Here is a 21,673-nt window from a genome sequence, read left to right on the forward strand (position 1 = left end):
CTGCAGCTGCTCAGCCTTCTCTGGAAGGAGCTCCTAGCGTTCCCCATGCCACTGCCCATTCCTGGCTGCACTGCAAGAATGCCTGAGGGCTCCAACCAGGGATCAATGTACTGGGCAAACACTTATTAAAAAGATGGTGCCTGCTCCATTCAAACAAGCAGAGCCCACCTCTAAAGAAAACTGCAGCTCCTGGCCCCAGAGGGTGACATGGGATTCTGACCTCGGGCCCTTACTCGCTAAGGCCTGACAAGCTGCTGGCTGAGGAGACTGGGCCTGTTCCAGACCCAACCAAGGTGGTACTGGCCCTTTTAACACACACTCACGCACGCTAGCTTTTCTTCGCACTTTTATCCAAACTACACGTACATCACAGTAGAGAGCTGCACCCACCCAGCAGCGTTCCTTACACATGGCTAAAAAAACAGATGGGACACAGGGGGCAGGGGAGAAGTCTCTCTCAGGCAGAGTTCATGCTGACAGGTCACTGTTATCAAATCTCTCCTGGTCATACACCTCTGCCACCACCTTCCTCCCAGCAAACCAGCGCCCGTTCAGGGCCTGAATGGCTTTGTGAGTCTCTGAGGCCATAGAGAACTCTACAAAGATCTTGACAATGATCTCAGCGTCCTCCTCCTCGCCCTGCTTCTCTTGGTAGATGATGACCCTATTCACTGCCCCAAACTTTCCGCATTCTTCTGTCACTTCTCCCTCCAGATCATCATCAATGTCCTTTGGATCCACCATGTTGCGCAGCACCATCACAGTTGACTGCAGGAAGAGGAAGGAAAGAGAGAAGTGACTGAGCCAGTTCATGGGACCGCTGGGGTTAACCCTGCAAAGCCATGGCACCTGCACATCACAGCAGCCATTGCAGTGCCATGCCTGAGCAGCAAAAATTAACATCCCCAGGCTTTCTGGAACCAATGTGTAATGGCACCGCCCAGGGGCGCCAGAAACATGCTCAACCCATGTTCCATACAGCCCAGAAATTATGGCTCTTCCACAGGCATCTCCAGCTCAACTGCTTAGGCGAGCAGCATACCAGGAATTTGCCACTTGTTTTGTGCCCTGAAGAGGTGGCTGGAGAGATGCTATTTTTCAGACTGTGTTTAAACCTTACAGAGATGGATTTATCTAACTGATTTCCCTCCTCTTACCTTCAACAGCATGACACATTTTGGTGGCAATTATTCTTCAAGTTAGTTTTATCTTGGAACTTAGTGGCTGGTGTAAGTAGTTGGCCTCACAGGCCTAGAGACTGAAGACTTCTCATCATTCCCAGAACAAGTACATTACAGGGGATACCCATACCCCAACCCATCAGTGTGGCTCACGCTCCAGAATTCTCCCAAGCCTTTACCCCATTCCATCCTCCTGTCCTATCACACCCTTCTGTAACAGGAAGTCCATCACCATCCTATCATTGCCTGTGGGGCCCCCCCAACGCCTGTCCCTCTCCATCCCCCCATGTCTCTGGCTCAGACCAGCAGCGCAGTCAGCAGCGGGTGAGATTAAATAATTTTAAAAATTGCTCTGTATGCATGTGAAACCAGCTCTTATCTCTTTGTAATGCACACCTTCTCAAAGCCTCTCCCCACTCAGGCCAACACAACAAACTCAAGGATTTAAAGGAAGCCATCCTGCAGCAAAAAAACTTCAGGACCAGACTTCAAAGAGAAACTGCCGGGCTTCAGAGCTTCATTTGCAAATTTGACCCCATCAGCTCAGGATTAAACAAAGACTGTGACTGGCTCGCCAACTACACAAGCAGTTTCTCCTCCCTTGGTGTTCACACCTCAGCTGCTAGCAGAGGGCCTCATCCTCCCTGACTGAACTACCCTCATTATCCCTAGCCTGATTCTTGCTTGCATATTTATACCTGCCTCTGGAAACTTCCACTACATGCATCCGATGAAGTGGGTATTCACCCACGAAAGCTTATGCTCCAATATGTCTGTTAGTCTATAATGACAGGTTTCAGAGTAGCAGCCATGTTAGTCTGTAGCCGCAAAAAGAACAGGAGGACTTGTAGCACCTAAGAGACTAACAAATTTATTAGAGCATAAGCTTTCGTGGGCTACAGCCCACTTCATCGGATGCACTGAATGGAACATATAGTAAGTATATATATATATATATATACACACACACACACACACGGTGGAATTTGCCATACAAACTGTAAGAGGCTAATAAATAAAGACGAGCTATTATTAGCAGGAGGAAAAAAAACTTTTGCAGTGATAATCAAGATGGAACATTTAGACATTTGACAAGGTGCGAGGATACTTAACATGGGGAAATAGAGTCAATATGTGTAATGACCCAGCCACTCCCAGTCTCTATTCAAACCCAAGTTAATGGTATCTAATTTGCATATTAATTCAAGCTCAGCAGTTTCTCGTTGGAGTCTGTTTTTGAAACTTTTCTGTTGCAGAATTGCCACCTTTAAGTCTTTTACTGAGTGGCCACAGAGGCTGAAGTGTTCTCCTACCAGTTTTTGAATGTTATGATTCCTGATGTCAGATTTGTCCCCATTTATTCTTTTGCGTAGAGACTGTCCGGTTTGGCCAATGTACATGGCAGTGGGGCAGTGCTGGCATATATCACATTGGTAGATGTGCAGGTGAATGAGCCCCTGATGGGCTAATGTGATTAGGTCCTACGATGGTGTCGCTTGAATAAATATGTGGACAGAGTTGGCAATGGGCTTTGTTGCAAGGATAGGTTCCTGGATTAGTGTTTTTGTTGTGTGGTTGCCGGAGAGTATTTGCTTCAGGTTGGAGGGCTGTCTGTAAGCGAGGACTGGTCTGTCTCCCACGATCTGTGAGAGTGAGGGATCATTTTTCAGGATAGGTTGTAGATCTTTGATGATGCGTTGGAGAGGTTTTAGCTGGAGGCTGAAGGTGATGGCTAGTGGCGTTCTGTTATTTTCTTTGTTGGGCCTGTACTGTAGTAGGCGACTTCTGGGTACTCTTCTGGCTCTATCAATCTGTTTTTTTCACTTCAGCAGGTGGGTATTGTAGTCTATTGAATCTATTTCCACATGTTAAGTATCCTCACACCTTCTTGTCAACTGTCTAAATGGGCCATCTTGATTATCACTACAAAAGTTTTTTTTCTCCTGCTAATAGCAGCTCATCTTAATTAGCCTCTTACAGTTTGTATGGCAAATTCCACCTTCTCTGTATGTATGCATGTATATGTCTATCTTCTTACTATATGTTGCATTCAGTGCATCCGATGAAGTGGGCTGTAACCCAGGAAAGCTTATGCTCTGATAAATTTGTTAGTCTCTAAGGTGCCACAAGTACTCCTGGTTTTTTTTGTTAGTCTATAAGGTGCCACAGGACTCTTTGCTGCCACAACAAACTCAGAATTTGCAGGTCAAGCCATTTTGGAAAAAGGAGTTACGGAAACTTTTGGTGTAGCTTTAAAATGCATTTTCTGATTTATCTAAACTACCCCCTTGAGATGTGATGTAACAGTTCTTGGGGAAATTAAGGTGTGGGTCGTGTAGATCGGGTTTTTATGGCTTCAACCTTAACTAGGGGACGGCCAGTGTCTCAACAATACCACCGTTGGGCCTTTATATTTTCAAAGTATAGGACACATGAGCTAATTCCCTCAGCCCCTCAAGAGGTGCAGGTCATTATTATCCCTATTTGGCAGAGGAAAAAGAGGGGAAGGGCCTTGTCCAATCCCAGAGGGAGTCAGTGTCCAAGCTGAGATCAGACCTTCAGAGTTCTGTGCCATCACTAAGGTATCTGAGAATCACTGGGTGGGAGTCTCTGCCTGTGTTCTGCAGGAGGTCAGACTGGTCACAATGGTCCCTTGTGACTCTACTGAGCAGAGTCTCATGATGTCACCTGTGCTTCCCGCATGAATCAGCCCTGTCTCGTCATCCTTACCCTTGCAGCATGTCTAAAATTAGCTGTAAGCTCCTCAGTGCTTAGTACTGCATTGACTGGTGGGAAGGAGGGGGACTCAGAAGGATCAGACAAGGATCACATCTCTGTTTTGTGAGGAGATAGCTATGGTTCACACCCACAGAAACGGAATTGTGAGCCTTCTCTATACCTACACTGAGATACCCAGCATGCTTTTGGCTGCAGTAAAACAGCTAGCAATAGTGCAGACGATCAAATGATAGATTCCTTAACACCACAGATCCGGTTTTATTTCCTCCCACTTCATCAGTCGCAGCCAATGACAAACCATGGTGACATGTGAATGATGGAGAGGAAGGAGAAATCTGGGGACCAGGACATCAGTGACTATAATGTCCTAATAGACTATCAGCATCTTTGATCTAATGGCTGGACAACACAGCACAGCAAAGAGTGAGGTCTCTCTGAGCGAGGCACCTCACTACAGAGTTCCTCCTTTACAAGGCAGAGAGGGAAAAGCCATGACCATAGCCTGCAGCAGGTGATGACTGGTTATGATACAGGCATTTGTATTCCAGCATTAACTCAGTAAGACATCTAGGGACATACCTTTTGTGAACTTGTACCATACACTGTACTGCCGAACTACGCAGAACTGAAAGACGACCCAAGCCAGTCTTGTGGCCTGTAGGCAACACTATCTCTGGGAATCTAGAATTAACTCAGAGTCATGCTCACCTCCTGTTTGCGAAGCAGTTTCTGCATCACCATGTGACGGGCACTGCTGCCTGATATGCTCATGTGCTCCTGTTCACTCAGCATTTCAGGCCTCTCCGACTCCTGGAAGATCTCTTCCTCCTCCTTCTCCTTCTTAACCTCCAACAGAGCCAATGTTGGGGGACTTGCTAGGATAGGATTCACTACTCCCACCTGTGGAATAGTGACTGGAATGGGAGGTCGAGCGGGGGTCACACCTGCAGGTGAATACACAGACTGAAGGAAGAGATAAAGGAGCCTACCTCTAGGATTGGCACTCTGCCACATCAGGAAGAAAGCCAGCCAGTGACACCCAGCCTCATGAAATTAGGAGAAAGATTTTAGTAACTGAAACATGAACCACTGAGAGAGCCTGACAACAGGGCAAACAGCGACTCAGGACAATAGAGAGCCCAGGCTCTACCACCAGGTATGATGAACAGACGAGGTGAACCTGCCCATTCAAAGGGGAGACAGCAAGATGTGGCTGCATCTGTTTTGCATGTGGTAAGTGACCAACGTGGTGCTTTTGCTCAGGCACTGTGCATCCCTGCCAGCTGTGGGAGGCTTAGTGCCCTTACAGCACTCACCACACACTCACGGAGAGGCCTGCGAGGCAATGCAAGGAGAAATCAGAATTCTCTGCAAACAATTCAGTTTCAGTACGATTCAGTTTCAAACCCTTTAGTGGGGCTGGTGGCCTGTCTTCCCAGCGCAGGAAGGACTGAGGCCACGTCTTAAAGTCTGCTCATGCCCCTCCTTCAGGGACGGTTTCATTTTTCCATGTACAAAACTCACCAAGTAACAAAGTTATTCCCCTGATCAAAGCAGCTGCAAGGAACCTGAAACCTTTTTCCTTGCATCTCTCCCCACTGCTGTAGCGTCAGCCAAAGAGCCCACCTGCTTCCCACAGCTCTTCTCTTCAACTGAGTTCTCTGAGCTCTTTACAGGAATCACATGGGTCTGTAACCGAAGAGGGGTAGCTGGCCCCAGGCTCCCTGGCTACACTTTCCAAGAAGTGACCCCAGCTGTGGGGACTGGTGCTATCTCGGAATAGTTGTGGAAATGACAGAATGAAGAGCAGACGCACCTGTAATGACTCCTGGTGCCTGTGCTGCCATTACGGCCTGCGGCAGTGCCCCCAGAGGCTGAGCCAGTGTCAGTGCTGGTGACACCAGCCCAGGTGTTGCTAAAGTGCCAAGGACTGCAGCTCCGGCCACTGCTTCCTACAAGAGAAAAGCCAGAGAGCGTTAATTCTGCTTCAGAGAGTCATGCTCAGGTGTGCTCTGCTCAGGTTCTTTCTTTTTACCTTTGTAGAGACTTACCAAATAGCCAGGACATGGGGGCAAACGAGCTGTAAAATTACTAGGGCCAGCTCAGCCACCAGAAAGAGTGGAGAAATGTATGCAACTCAGCTTAATCACACAGACACATGCCGAGGATTGCCCTGAACTCGCCTTTCCTGTAGGCAGCCACCACATGCCAAACCCCTGAAGAGCAGGCACTTTCCACACACTTCATAGTTATCACCCAACGCCAATCAGCTCATGTGCAGGGCCCTGAATGATAGACATGCCAAGGGATCCCCAACTCAAAGTCTCCAGGATGGTTTTAGCAGGATGGAGTCAATTCCAGAGCAAAAAGCTTCCCCACTTCCAAACCACCTCTTGCTCTCTTAGGTGGCCCTCATTAGGCAATACTGTTTCAGAGCAATCAAACTAAATCAAAACAAATAAGCCTGTCCGTGCTGTAAATCAGGCCTCTTTCTACACTTCGGCATGCCAGACCCAAGACTGGAGGGTGTAGCACGGACAGCTACTCCTTGGCCAGTCTCCACATGAGACTGGGAGAACTACTCTGTAGTGTACAACAAAGGCCACCTAGTCAGGAGTTCCCATAAGTACTGCTGACTCAGTGCATTGTACGAATCAGTATCCCTGTGTTCAATAGGACTGCTGGACTCTAAATAACGCACACACTCACCCACCTCATTTCAAATCCTGCTGCTCTGTTTCTTACCTGAGCTGTTATCTTTGCTGTGGCAGCTGCTGCAGCCACAGCTGCTGCAGGGGGTAATCCTCCAGGCGTTGCAGGTGTTAGGAGAGGCATTGGGGGAGTGACAGCTTTGCCAACCCGGAGATATTGGCCTCCCAGGTCAAAGAGATTCATAGATGAGACAGCATCTTGTGACGACTGTGCCTTCTCATACTCTGCAATGATAAGTGGAACCCTGACAGAGCGCTCCTTAAAGATGGACATTTCAGGCTCCCAGGGACAATGCCCCACCTGCCTGCCTCCTAAACGTAGAACACTTTCCCTCCAAAATTTTGGTTTGTACTTCTAAGAACACAATGGTCTTGAGCGGCAGTCATCAGTGTCCCTACCAACCACTCCCACACCTCCTAGATCACACACCCAACCTCTCTGGTTGTCCAGGATCTTCTCAAACATTCAGCGTAAAGGGAGATGGTTCGCATCACATCCTAGGTGCTAGCTGAACAAGAACACAGAATCCAGTTTCCAGTTGAGAGCCAGGCAGCCCTCTGACATCAGGCCAGGGGTCGCTCTGAATCCCACTCTAACCCATAACTGAAAGCAGAAGCTTATTGCCACTGCAGGGAGCAGACACGGATCCAAATCCAATGACATCCCCACCCCACTCCATGACAGGTATCAGAGCAGCCAATTTACCAATGAAGCCATAGCCTTTGTGCTTCCCTGTTGTGGGGTCCCTGGCTAGCGTGCAGGACTTAATCTTCCCAAAGGCCTCAAACACACTCTTAATGTCGTCATCTGAAAGGTCCTGGTGAACAGATGCCACGTAGATGCGGTTGAAAGCCCGTGCCTCCTCAGCTAGCTGGTCTATGATTGGCTGCGCCTGTCCAATATTACTAGGCCTACCAACCTGTAGAGAGCAAAGCAAACACAAACACCTCTTTGAGTGCTCCAAGAGGCAGCACTGTGACTCACCCAAGACACAAGGACTGCAAATGCTAACAGAGAGCAGTTTAACCCCACATAATACTTTCCATGGCACGGCAATTAGCACCACAGAGCCACAATTCATTATGATGTCTGGGTTGTAGTCTCCAGTGACTCCACAGGCCACCATGGGATATCAGGGTTACAGAGACAACCCAGATACAGGACTTTTTCTGTGGCACTTGTTCCTGAAGCAAGCATATTTCAGACTTGTATCTTCCCTCCTTCTCTAGTGACTAGCTTCCAATGCTACAATGACTAGCTGTCAATACTACAGGCAGGGCACAATGCCTCCATACCATTCTCCGGAGCTCCCAAAAACCCATAATCGATCAGGCACTGCAATTGCCTGAAAAGGGAACTAAGAGGAAATGACTTTGGTGAAATATGTAAGGACACTGGGTTTTCACCGATACCGCAAAAGGAACGTCCCCAAAAGTCTCCCACTCCTGTCAGGGAATCTCTTACTTGATGCCTGGGAATACAAAGCTCAAGTCCCCTGTTCCTTTCAGTTTGTACTAAACCTTTCCCCCTCTTCATGCAGAGGACTAGGTTACCCCAGAGCCTCATTTCCCTCATAATACACATACAAACAAGCCCCCTTTCTGCAGAGCCCAACAGGCACCACCAGGGTCAGCAGTCACTCACCTGCCTGCTGCCCACAAGACTCCATATCTAGGCCACAAAGGGCTCCCATTCTGTGGATGGGGCAGAACAGAATAGCGCCAAGCGCCCCTCCCTCCTCCTAGTGTATATTAACACTTTATGGGCTCTTCCCAGAGGGTCAGAGGCAGGTGCCAAGAACCAGCCAGTTCTCAGTGAGTGGACTCAGGTGGCGCATTGAAAAGAGGCCCACTGAGGAACAGATCTCCTAGAAACATAGATTTTCTTCTTTAGGCTCTTCTGACCATCTGAAAAGCCCCATCCCTGCAACACAAACAGCAGCAGGAGCCAGACTCGCCTCCCACGTAACGCAACCCGCTGTCACTCACCTTTATGTTTCTCCCACCCAGCATGACCGAGTTCATCTGCTCCAAGGCCAACTGAGCAGCTTCAGGCACCTCGTATTCCACGAAAGCAAAGCCCTAGAATAGAGGGGAAACCCTATTAAATTGTACCCATTTCTTCTTGTTGAACCCCTAGTGCTCGCATTCCCCACTCTGCCAACTAATGCACCCTGTCTGTATCACATTGTGCCAGATCCCAACCGTTCAGCCAGAGCTTCCCACCCTCAAAGCCTTTCCCAATAGCATGCTAATGCGGAGAGCAACAAGCTGAAGCACAAAAGTGCCTGAACACACTCGTGGCCACTTGCTTCCTGAGCTGCTTATACACAGAATAGGCCTTTTAGCTAGGGAGACAGACTAGTGCATGCGCACAAGGCAAGCTAACTGCTCAGCATTCCCCAAGCTCCATACCCCACATGCAACTGTTAGGTCATTGCTATGGCTTCCGGGGACACTAAAACCTAGACAGCACAGCAGGTGAATACATTCAATCCTAAAAGCTCCGGCTCCAGGCACACGCCCAGAACTCTCAGTGGAATACAACAGGGATCACTTGAAGAACCACCTCCTAGACAGCTTGCTCTATACTGCAGACTAGGAGGGTGCAGGCCCCTCCTTCCCTAGATGCATGCAGGGTGACCTTAGAGAAAAAGAAACCACTCCTAGGGCTGTTAACCAACCTTGTGTTTCATTGTAACAGAGTCCCAGGACATGTCAATGCTTTTGATAGGTCCAAATGGGGCAAAGGCCTGGCGGATGGTGTCCTCTCCCAGTTCGTAGTATATGGAGCCCACGTACACACGACACATGATGGCCAGCGCCCGCTGCCTCTGAGCTGCCATCTGTATTGGAAAGAAGAACTGGCTGGTTAGCTTAGGGGGTCGTCACAGATACCAGGACAGCTCTCTCCCCTGTCCCGCCCGCCCCAGGAGCTGTGACCCAACAGCAAGCAGCTCCTCATTGGCTGCAGCACAGCCTGGAACACTCTTAGTGGTAAAGAAGTATTTTCGCTCAGTGCATGGACTGTTGGGGAGTGCAGGGCAGTAAGGCTCACTCCCAGGGGCACAGTCAAGTCTCTGATTTGCTCTGCCACTTAAGCAGCCCTAACTCCAACCCACCCTGACAAGATCACATCTCTGGCAATGCCTGCAGCAGGGGGAAATACCTTCATTCTAAAACAGCTTCCCCTCCAGGCAGCAAGGGATCCAACATCAGGCACTAACAGCAATCCCTCCTGTCCTGCATGGCGCAGCAAAAGATCCAGTATTGGGTACCACATGCTCTCATTTTCCCCTGCCCTGGGCATCAAGGGATCTAGCACTGGGAACCACCTCCTCCCCACTCCCTGGGCAGCAAGGGGTTTGGAAACGGGCTCTACCTCCTCCCCTCTCCCTCCCTTGGCATTAAAGGAGCTGACACTGAGCAGCAGCTGCACTGTACAGTTCAATAAAAACAAACAAAATCTAACAATTAAACAAAACCCTTCTCTTGAGGAAGTCTGTGGTGCTCAGAGTTAGCATCTTCCACTGGTATTGGCAACTACAGTGGTACAGCTCCACAGACTCAGCCATTGTCTGTCCCAGTGCAGAGAAAGCCTCTGCACTCTTTTCCTGAACCTGTCTGAAAGTCTGTTTGCAAGAGAAACCTGGTTGCTCCCCAGATGGTATCCCTAAAACCAGCTTCCTCCAAGCCACATGGCAGTTCTAAGAACTTCACCTAGGAAGGTGCTGCCTGCTAGGACACACTGGCCAAATCTGTGATCTTATCAGCATGCATTGGGACCAAGGCAGAAAGAAAAGCCCTGCAGAGGCAGCTCCCTATAATCAGCAATAGTGTATTTATTATCGCACACTGGAGACTTGTACAGGGCTACATTCTTATTCTGCATGGAACAGCTGGAACGAATGCAAAATGGTGAGGGCCCTACAAAGAGGGAAAAAGCAGCACTAATCTTAGTGCCTTCCTCCCCAACCCAATTCTACAGTACTCCACAGCCAAGTAGGGAGCTCTGTGAACACTTACCCCCCCAAGAAGGGCCTTGCTATAAGGCCATTGCATGAAGGTCTAACTCAGGTGGAGAGCTCTGGCATAAGGGTGAGCACAATGAGCTCAGAGTTGTTCTGTGTCCTGTCTAGGGATGCCACAACTCATATGGTAACAAAGGGGTGGCCAGGGGGGTCTCTCCTGCAACACAGTAACGGACAGAGCAGGCAGGGACTGTGTCTGATGAGACAACCGCACAAAATAAATACCAAATGCATCTGAGCCTGTCACCATGACCAGGGAAGTAACTGTTTGTAGCTGAAAATACAGCCTCAGTCAGGATTGATTCCTAGCACTTCAGGGGAGGGAGCGCTATCATCGAACCAGGTTCTCACACCACACTACTGTGCTTGCAGTTATATTAGATAACTTGAACCTGGACTCATCAAACAAAGGAAACAAAGGTTTTGTTTTACCTCTAAACTGGGGCTGTGTTTTATGCTTTTAAAATGAGATTTTATGATAGCTCCAAAACCCTGTGAGCCAGGTGAAAAGTGAGGCACAGTCACACTGTAGAGCAGCTAGGCAAGAATATCTCTAGTGCAGTCTCCCAATCCTCCCACCCTTGGGAAGCCAACATTCATTACTATCAGCCCCTTTCTTCCACTGGTTGCATCAGGGGTTCCCAAACTGCATGCAGGCACAACCCCATTTTAATGTATTATTTTCTGCAGAGATCACAGACAGCATGGAGGATGCAACAGCTCTACAAAACGGCATCCTCCATGTGGCGTAACCTTGTACATAGGGTGCTGTGCTGAGGCCGCCAATTTGTACATACACCGTACATACGAGGTCACGCTGTGCTGAGCGAACTGGCATCCTCTGCACACAAAGGATCATCACAACGCCATCTGCTGATGGGGTCACGGCCCACAGTCAGGAACCTCTGTTTTTATATATTGACTTTTTAATTTTTACAGCTGCCTTCATTTCCCCTCTAAAATTGGCCTTCTTCCTTGATTGTGGGACAGTGGTGTTTTGGGGATCTAGTAAGATGTTCTTAAATTATTCCTAATCATCATTCACATTTTTCTGATTAAATTCTTCCTCCCAACTGATCTGGCTCATAACTGTTTTCAGCTTTGTGAAATTGGCCCTAGTAAATGCATCAAGCATCTATATTACTGGTCTGGACTTTATTCTGCATGCACATTATAAATGTGATCAAGTTATGATCACCTGTACTTAAGCTACCATTAATTTTTAGAGCTGTGATCAGTTCCTCTCTCTCTCTGTTAGAACAAGGTCTCATACACCACCCTGGATAGGCTGCAATATGTTCTGAGTTAGGGAATTGTCATCTGTGCTTAGAAATTCCAAGGATGTTTCTGTACTGGCAGCACAAGACCTCCGCCATATGTCACTCAAACTGAAGTCCCCCATGATCACACAGCTTTTATTTTTACACACTGTAATTACGTGCATAAAAGGAAGCAGTCATCCTATTCCTTAGTGGGCTTTGGTGGTCTGTAGCAGACACCAACTAGTACCCCACTTGTGTTTTATCTGTCTTCTTCAGAGTTTTCAGCGACTTGCAAACAGCTAATGTCATTTTTGAGATAGAATGCCCCTCCCCCTTCCCATTGATCTTAACATTCCAGTTGGGCGAACCAACCCACCAGGTTTCAGTAATACTAACTAGATCAAGTTTATGCTCATAAATGAGCAATTCCAGTTCCTCTTGTTTGTTACCCAGGCTCCTAGCATTGGTGTTCAGGCAATTAGATAATTTCTTCTCTTCATGTTCTTTGGTTCCTTGATTAATTTTGTTCTCAACATCTTGATTTTGTGCTGAGTGCTCAGATTTTCCCTCATTCTACCTTCCCCTTTTGCTATTAGTTTAATCCTCTTCTTACTACTCTAGCCAGCCTGAGGCCCGTGCCCCAGGCATAGGGATTTTCCACACCTTTAAAGATGTGTACATGAAGGGGGCATTCTCTTCTCCTCCAATGATACCTGCCACAGAGACCAGACTGATAGTATTAGCCCTTCTCCGATATTGGGCAGCAACCCTCCCAGTGGGAAATCCACATTCTAAACCTTCTGCACAAGCAGGAGACTCCAGCAGCAGCAGCAGCAGGAGGAGGAGTGAAGTTCTGAGGAACCCATTCACGCTCCTTTACATTAGATTCCTGGGCCACCACGCTAGGGCTGAGCTGCACTATGATCGTGACAGGCACATGGGAGTACCAGCAGGAACCTGCAGTGCCGTGAGCTAAGGGAAGAGGCAGCATATTTTTGTGAACTTAGCGCAGGACCAGGTGCCAAGAACATGCATGTGAATCCTGGTCCTGCCATTGACTCTCCTCCTCTGTAGCTCTGGGTTGGGCACTTGACCTTTCCGCTTCCCCATCTGTAAACAGAGGCTACGGATTCCTCCCTCACCTCCAGGTGGGCAGTCAGTGTTTGTATGTATAGACAGTGCTGTTAATTAGGAGCTAAGGAGGATTATTATTAAGGACAAGTTAACATGCACCTTTTCAGGATGGAGCTCAAAACGAGGGAGGCAACATGCAAAGCACCACTGTTTTCATCTGCACTTTTGATGCAGTTATGCAAGGAAACTGCTTGTCTTGGTGAAGTGACAAGGTGAAACCCTGCTCGGTAACACTCCTGCAGGTAGAGGTCTGCTGGATAGGAAGCTTTGACTATGGTCAATAAGACGCTATAACAGGAAGCTCAGGCTGCACTTCCCTCACAAATGAGCCTTGTGGGTCCTGCCAGTGGAGACGGTCCCATTCTTAAGGTATACTTGCTCTCCACACTCCCAACAGACCTTGAGATAAAGCATTTGGTGGGAAAACGGGGATCTTAATAATATCGAGTTCACAACACACCATGATGGCTGATCCAGGGCAAAGCCTTGACTTCTAGCCTTTCTGTCCCTCCAACAGCAGGTGCTGGCTCCTGGCAAAGGGAGGCTTTTTTTTTTTTTTTTTGGTAAGTGATTTACAATACTAAGCCAGTGGTTAATCTATCATTATTACATGTTTTCATCTCTGTTACCCAATGGTGCATGATGTGGCTGCAAAACACAGTTTAGCAGAATTAGTGATATGGGAGATCAATAATATCTAAATTAAATTGATAAAGCGGGTTCTTAGGCAACATGGCTCAGGAACTGGCCATGCTGCCTTCAGGCAGAGATGGCTCTTCCTGTCCCAGTCCAAGCTTACCTCCCCCCCACAAATGCTATTTTGGCTCCCCAGCTGACAAGCTACCTACCGTGGCAGTGTTACAGAAGGAAAGCCAGGCATGTCTAGTTTTAATGCTTCTTTCCCCTTGGAGCACTGGCCTCCAGGTTGCATTTTACACCAACCAAAGAAATTACATTTCAGCTAGACAAGGAAACATTTACAAGTGACCCTTTGCACAAGGAGGGGGGGGGTTATAGCCCACATATGCCAGTGCCCCATGTGTCCAGAAGGGGTGGGGACAGATAATCCCAAGTAAATCAGACTCTCTGTGGGAGTAATTAGAAACTTCCAGCACTATGGGACTGCACTGCTTTTCTCTGAATAACTCTATTGTTCTTTTTGCTTCAGCCCTCCACTGCTTTACTTGAAACACATGCCAAATTCTCCTAGCCTACAAGTATGCACATAGCAACAGAAGTCTCACATTTGGTCTAGGATATGCTCTGAAAGCCTGTAATGCCCCAGTGCTCCCCAGCACCCTAGCTGCTAGGTCTCTGTTCTGTGTGCTGGTTTCTTAACAGCTTGCCCATTTGTGAGTTACCTTGGCAGTTACTTTTAGGTCAGGACCTCAGAACTGTAGCATCCCTAGAAAGGTGGCTCCCACAATTTCACAGGTGTTCAGAACTGCTTGAAATCTAAAGCTCTCTTTGCAATTGACTCCAGGGCCCAGGGGGCCAGTGTCACAGCAGACTGTACCCAGCCCAAGGTCTTCCTTTGGGGAGTTTACACTTTGTCTCAGTTTTTTGTGCTTGTCCACAGCAGGTGGGTATGTGGGAGGGTTGTACTGGGTTTAGTTAAGAGCATTGTATTACCACTACATACTTCCCCACTCTAGGCCCTGACTAAGACAAAGTGCCCAAGAAGAAGTGAATATGTCTATTGACCGATTGTAAAGGTGAGAGAGGATCTCCAAAGCCCATTGTCACTGCTGCCATCTGAAAGACAGTAAAGACAGAGTTCAGTCTGTTGGAGCTGAGCATACTACGGCTGTTCGTAAAAACTCAAGCAGAGAGCGACGGCACAGGGAACCTGTGGGAGAGGCCTCTCCTTCCTTGCCCCTCACTGCCCGCTCCCAAGGACTGTCCAGCGCTGGGACCCTGCAGATGCCAGGCCCACCAACTCTGGGGAGGGGTGTGCTGCTGCCAGTGCCTCAGGAAGCAGGGTTTCTCCCAGGGGGGACTCAAGGCAATAGTAACCTCTGTAACCACTGTCCTTGATTCACCCCCAGCAATTACAAGGAGCCCCTCATCTAGAGCAGCTGCCCAGGAACATACAGAGCCCTGAAAGGCCAGAGCTGCCTAATGCAGCTGGCATATCCCCACTTCAACATTTTTTAAAACATACACAACCCCCCAAATCATTATGCTGGGCTCTTTAACCTCAAACAGGAGGCAGTGAGCTGTATGTAAGGATTCTCAGAAGGAAGGGGGGTTTAAACAGCAGCAGAGGGGTCTCCTAGGACTTGGACAATCCTGCATTAGCAGGAATAACCAGCTGGAGTTCTGAGAAAAATCTACAGAGTCCATGGTAGTGGTGGCACTGCCAGCAAGGCCAGAGAGACGGGCACCTTCTCTTCATGGGGGACAGGATGGTGAAAGGATACTGCTCCCAGTAACCCCAGACACCACCTTAGCTTCAGGTTGACAGTGGAACTCACAGCAGATGCTTTGATTTTCTGGCAACTGAAAAAATTGTCTAGCCAGCCAACAGGAGAGGAAGCATCAGCTTCTCTTCCCAGGGCAGTCTGCTTTCCTGGGGGGAAAGGGAGGGTGAGCGTATGTATGAGGGCAGGAGAGGGATTTCCTTGACAGGGCCGAAGACAACATACTTCAATTTCACTGTGGAAACAGAAGTGCAAGTACCTGGCTCCAGGCAGACCTCAGGGCTGTGCTCTGGTTCTAAGTGCATAAAAGGCTCCACCTTGTGGGGAGAGTAAAGGCAAGGGGATGAGCCCAGAGGGATCTCTCACCTGCAGGTTAGTGAGTTGCTGTTGCTGGTGGGCGATGGTTTGCTTCACCAGCACACTCTTGATACTCTGCTCCATCGCATACTTCTTTGCCTGGAAGGAAATACAGACTCCATAATCACAGGGCACAGGACTCTGCAAGGTGCCAGGGAAGGACATTTAACTTCATACAACATTCCCCAGAACCCCACAACTGGTTGCCACTGGTGCTTTCCAGTGCTCCGGCCCCAAGCACTAAGGCACTTTACATTAGTCAAGGGCCAACAGCTTACTATGATCTTGATCAGCATCTTGGAGTTGTTCACCCTGAAATACAGCACAATGCTTGAGCAAGGACGGGGTGGACTCAGAGTCTGCAGCAGGCGCAATGTTAGGAAAGCATCATGCACTACACACTCAGCATTTCCCTCTTCCTCCCTCTGCCCCTCAGCTCCCACCACTGCACCTTACCTGCTGAGATGAGGGCAGGACAGATAGCCTCCTTCAAGTCCTTTCCACTCAGAGAACATCTGGACAAAAGGTTCTACAAAGAGCGAGGCGGCTCCTATTCCCCATGCCCAGACTCTGCACCGAGCGTATCCCTTCCCTTCCTTTACAGAGTATGTCTACACTATATTGGTAAGCAGGAGCTGTGGGTCCTTCTATATACTCCAGCTCCCTCCGTCAGTCCCCTGAGCTGTGGCTACAAGGCTGAACTGTTTTTCCTTTACCCAGCCTTCTACCACTCTGGAAAACACTGAGCCTTGCACATCCAATGATGCTGAGATGGAGGCTCCTAATCAAGGGGTCACTAATATCCATGGATGTGCCATGCCCAGGTGACAGAACGGACAAATTCAGCCAACCCCACTCAAAGGCACCTGCTTTCCATTGCTGTACGTGTTTGGGAGGTGCCGGGGAACGGCAGGCTCTAAACCGTGGATTTGAGGCGGGTGCTTCGGAAACCTGGAAACGGACAATGGGATTTACATCTGTCAGCTATGGAGCAGCCAGAGGAAACGAGGCCGTTTCACACTGCGAGCCAAACACAGACACACAAGCAGCTTCAGCATTATGGGAACATTCACACCAAGCCTACAGAGAACAATGGCATACCTGCCTCACCAGAATCTGGGAGACACCTAGCCCACAGCTCCCACCTTCCCCTCCATTCCAAACTCTGCTCTCCTCTCAGCACTTCAGACATCACTGGTTCCCACTCGGAGCGGAAGCCAGAAGTCGGCAATAATGTCCTAACCGGATGCACACATAGAATTGAGAACCAGAGATCAGAGTTGGGATGGACTTGGTTCTACAATTAAAATAGCTTGGCTCCAAAGGGATGAAATAATCTTTGCAGTATATTAAAGGTCCCCTTATAACAAAGGGGCAGGTAATAGTTGCCCAGAGAGCACAGGAAAGGTAGAGAGAGTTTGCAATGTGTTCTAGCATGAATCCTGCAGAGGATTCAGCTGGAGCATTTCTGGAATCTGTTATCTGTTGAGTCCAGGCTGCACCTGACAGGGACTTTGGGGCAGCAGCATCTCATCATCATTGGGATCAGAGAAACCTCTTAACAACTTAAGATCAAACTGTTATCTACTTGGATCTCGGCAAGTTTTTTGTTTTTTACAAATACATCCCATAATGTTCCCATGCAGCTACCAGGAATTCCCAGCCAAGAAAAAACATTTCTTGTGCATGATTCTAAGAGCTCAGGTGCAGGGACAGCGCAGCCAGTATCCCCTCTGTATTCCTGGCAGGCGGGTTCCCCACCTGGTATGCTCCCCTCTGTGGCAGCAAGCCTGACACTAACGATGAGGAAGAGCTAAAGAAAGGCCACACGAGGGCCACTCACCTTTTGAAGAGCTTCCTGCTGTTCCGGGGTGAGAGGAGGAAGCCCCAGCTTAGCTGCTGTGCTTTGTCCATTTTCCAACTTTATGGACTCAGTGCCCTGGAACAGAAAAAGCACCATGAAATCTGCCCATTAAAATGGCCAGTTTCCTTTCACAGACACACACAGCCAGCTCCGCTCCAGCAGTCCAGAGCATTCAGGTTCAGAAATCGAAAAGTCAGAAAAGCCCCTGCAGGGCTCAGACCAGGGGTGGCCAACCTGTCGCTCCAGTGCTACGCGCTGCTCTTCAGAAGTTAATATGCGGCTCCTTGTGTAGGCACCAACTCTACAGCTGGAGCCATAGGCACCAACTTTCCAATGTGCCGGGGGGGGGGGGGGAGGAGAGGGGGTGCTCACTGCTCAACCCCTGGCTCTGCCACAGGCCCTGCCCCCACTCCTTCCTTAGAGGTTTTTAAGGTCAGGCTTGACAAAGCCCTGGCTGGGATGATTTAGTCGGGGATTGGTCCTGCTTCGAGCAGGCGGTTGGACTAGATGACCTTCAGGGGTCTCTTCCAACCCTGATATTCTATGATTCCACCCCTTCCTGCCCTCTCCCCTGAGCCTGCCGTGCCCTTGCTCCTCCCCCCCCCACCACAGGGCCTCCTGCACAACACGAAACAGCTGCGGGAGGTACAGGGAGGGGCGGGGGGGTGGATCAGCAGGGCTGCCGGTGGGTGGGAGGCCCTGGGAGCAGGAAGGGGGAGCTGAAGGGTGGGCTGCTGACGTATTACTGGTTTCAGAGTAGCAGCCTACTCTGTATTCGCAAAAAGAAAAGGAGTACTAGTGGCTCTTTGGCAAGGTCCATTGGTAAATTCTGGCTTCTTCTCAGGCTCAGGTTGGCCACCCCTGGCTCAGACCTACTAACATGTAACCTTGTTCTCAAAGAGCTGAGCCACCTCCTCCGAGGAGTCTATCCCATCACCCAGGCACCCTGCTAAGCATTCCAGATACACAGCCTAAAATTTTTCTTTTGCATCTCATGCCACTAATCCTCAACTTATTTTTGAGAGGGGGAACGATTCCTTATCTTAACTCACACGGTCATCTCCTAGGTTAGCAGCCCTGCTCCCCATCCCCAAAGTCATATTAAGAACATAAGAATGGCCGTACTGGCTCAGACCAATGGTCCATCTAGCACAGTATCTTATCTTCCGACAGTGGCGGGTGCCAGATGTTTCAGAGGGAATGAACAGAACAGGGCAACTTATCAAGTGATCCATCCCCTGTTATCCAGGCCCAGCTTTTGGCAGTCAGAGATTTAGGAACGCCCAGGGCAGGGGACTACTTCCTGGACCACTTTGACTAATAGCCACTGATGGACCTGTCCTTCATGAACTTACCTAATTCTTTTTTAAGCCCAGTTATAACTTTCCACTTTCACAACATCCCCTAGAATCATAGAAGATTAGGGTTGGAAGAGACCTCAGTAGGTCATCTAGTCCAATCCCCTGCTCAAAGCAGGACCAACACCAACTAAATCATTCCAGACAGGGCTTTGTCAAGCCTGACCTTAAAAACCTCAAAGGATGGAGATTCCACCACCTCCCTAGGTAACCCATTCCAGTGCTTCACCACCCTCCTAGTGAAATAGTGTTTCTGAATATCCAGCCTCAACCTCCCCCACTGCCACTTGAGACAATTACTCCTTTTTCTGTCATCTGCCACCACTGAGAACATCCCCTGGCAGCAAGTTCCACAGGTGGACTGTGTGTTGTGTGAAGCAGTACTTCTTACATTTCTTTTAAACCAGATGCCTATTAATTTCATTGTGTGACCACATAACAAAGGAACCAGGAAAGGGGGAAAATAACACTTCCTTAGACTGCTGTCATATCCCCCGTTAGTCGTCTCTTTTCTAAACAGACACATCCCAGACTTTTAATCTCTCCTCATATGGAATCTGTTTCATACTCTTAATTTTTTGTTGCCCTTCTCTGTACTTTTTTCAATTCTAATATATCTTTTTTGAGATGTGGCAACTAGAACCACATGCAGTATTCAAGGTGTGGGAGTACCATGTATTTTTATATAGTGGCATGATGATATTTGCTGTCTTATCTATCCCTTTCCTAATGGTTCCTAACATTTTCTTAGCTTTTTTGACTGCCATCTCACTCTGAGCAGATGTTTTCAGAGAACTATCCACAATGACCCCAACAACTCTTTCTTGAGGGCTAACAGCTAATTTAAACCCCAATCGTTTTGTATGTATATAGTTGGGGTTATGTTTTCCAATGTCCATTACTTTGCATTTACCAAATGAATTTCATCTGCCATTTTGTTGCCCACCCAGCTTTGTGAAATCCCTTTGTAACTCTTTGCAATTATCTTTGGATTCAACTATCCTGAGTAATTTTGTATCATCTTCAAACTTTGACACCTGACCATCTACCCCTTTTTCCATATCATTTATGAATATGCTGAACAGAACTAGTGCCAGTACAGAATCTTGGGGGACCCTGATATATACCTCTCTCCACTGTGAAAATTGACCATTTATTCCTACCTCTGTTTCTTATCTTTTCACCAGTTACGGATCCATAAGTGGATCTCCCCTCTTATTTCATGACTGCCCACTTTCCTTAAAAGCCTTTGGTGAGGAACCTAGTCAAAGGCTTTCTGAAAGTCCAAGTACACCATATCCACTGGATGGCCTTTGTAGTCCACATTTGTTGACACCCTCAAAAAATTCCAGTAGATTGGTGAGGCATGATTTCCCTTTAAAAAGCATGTTGGCTCTTCCCAAATATATCGTGTTCATCTCTGTGTCTGACCACTCTTTTTGCTACTATACTTTCTACAAATTTTCCTGGTACTGAAGTTAGGCTTACTGGCCTGTAATTGCTAGGATTACTTCTGGAGCCTTTTTTAAAGAATTGGAGTTACATTAGCTACCCTCCAGTTACCTGGTACAGAGGCCGTTTTAAGTGATAGGTTATACCCCACAGTTAGTAGTTCTGCAATTTTGTATTGTAATTCCTTCAGAACTTCTGGATGTATCCCATTTGGTCCTGGTAATTTATTACTGTTTATTTTAATCAGTTTCTTCCAAACGTCCTCGGACACCTCAATCTAGAACAGTTCCTCAGATTGGTCCCCTAAAAAGAATGGCTCAGGTGTGGTGGTAATCTCTCTCTCTCATCCTCTACAGTGAAGACTAACGCAAATAATTTAACTTCTCCACAACAGCCTTGTTTTTTCTTTAGTGCTCCTTTAGCATCTCAGTCATCCAGTGGCCCCACTGATTGTTTCGTAAGCTTCCTGCTTCTGGTGTACTTAAAAAAAAATTGCTGTTAGTTTTTGTGTCTTTTGTTAGTTGCTCTTCAAATTCCTTTTTGGCCTGCCTAAACAGGCTTTTACACGTGACTTGCCGGAGTTTATGCTCCTTTCTCTCTTCCTCAGTAGGATTTGACTTCCTATATTTAAAAGCTGCCTTTCTGTCTCTATTCAGAGTAACAGCGGTGTTAGTCTGTATTCGCAAAAAGAAAAGGGGTACTTGTGGCACCTTAGAGACTAACCAATTTATTTGAGCATAAGCTTTCGTGAGCTACAGCTCACTTCATCGGATGCATACTGTGGAAAGTACAGAAGATCTTTTTATACACACAAAGCATAAAAAAATGGGTGTTTACCACTACAAAAGGTTTTCTCTCCCCCCACCCCACTCTCCTGCTGGTAATAGCTTATCTAAAGTGATCACTCTCCTTACAATTTGTATGATAATCAAGGCGGGCCATTTCCAGCACAAATCCAGGGTTTAACAAGAACGTCGGGGGGGGGGGGGGGGGGGTAGGAAAAAGCAAGGGGCAATAGGTTACCTTGCATAATGACTTAGCCACTCCCAGTCTCTATTCAAGCCTAAGTTAATTGTATCTAATTTGCAAATTAATTCCAATTCAACAGTCTCTCGCTGGAGTCTGGTTTTGAAGTTTTTTTGTTGTAATATCACAACTTTC

General features: G+C 47.9%; 1 protein-coding gene across 7 annotated transcripts in view; it reads right to left on the reverse strand.

Annotated features, from left to right (window-relative positions):
- Positions 1-333: 333 nt before the first annotated feature.
- Positions 334-21,673, reverse strand: part of PUF60 (poly(U) binding splicing factor 60) — a 54,892-nt gene continuing 33,552 nt past the window's right edge. For 2 of the 7 annotated variants that reach the window (XM_077809578.1, XM_077809579.1), the window contains 11 exons: positions 17,682-17,777; positions 16,705-16,789; positions 15,848-15,937; positions 14,763-14,813; positions 9,316-9,477; positions 8,621-8,713; positions 7,338-7,551; positions 6,666-6,856; positions 5,737-5,872; positions 4,629-4,864; positions 334-768 (listed from right to left, as the gene is read on the reverse strand). In XM_077809578.1, coding sequence (XP_077665704.1) covers positions 469-768; positions 4,629-4,864; positions 5,737-5,872; positions 6,666-6,856; positions 7,338-7,551; positions 8,621-8,713; positions 9,316-9,477; positions 14,763-14,813; positions 15,848-15,937; positions 16,705-16,789; positions 17,682-17,752 — 1,629 coding nt within the window. In that variant the 5' untranslated portion in view covers positions 17,753-17,777 and the 3' untranslated portion in view covers positions 334-468. Of the gene's footprint in view, positions 769-4,628; positions 4,865-5,736; positions 5,873-6,665; positions 6,857-7,337; positions 7,552-8,620; positions 8,714-9,315; positions 9,478-9,800; positions 10,250-14,762; positions 14,814-15,847; positions 15,938-16,704; positions 16,790-17,681; positions 17,778-21,673 lie in introns of those variants that run through there. The other 5 variants (XM_077809580.1, XM_077809585.1, XM_077809581.1 and 2 more) reach the window with 4 other exon arrangements.

The sequence above is a fragment of the Eretmochelys imbricata genome, chromosome 2 (assembly GCF_965152235.1).
Source record: "Eretmochelys imbricata isolate rEreImb1 chromosome 2, rEreImb1.hap1, whole genome shotgun sequence".
NCBI lineage: Eukaryota > Metazoa > Chordata > Testudines > Cheloniidae > Eretmochelys > Eretmochelys imbricata.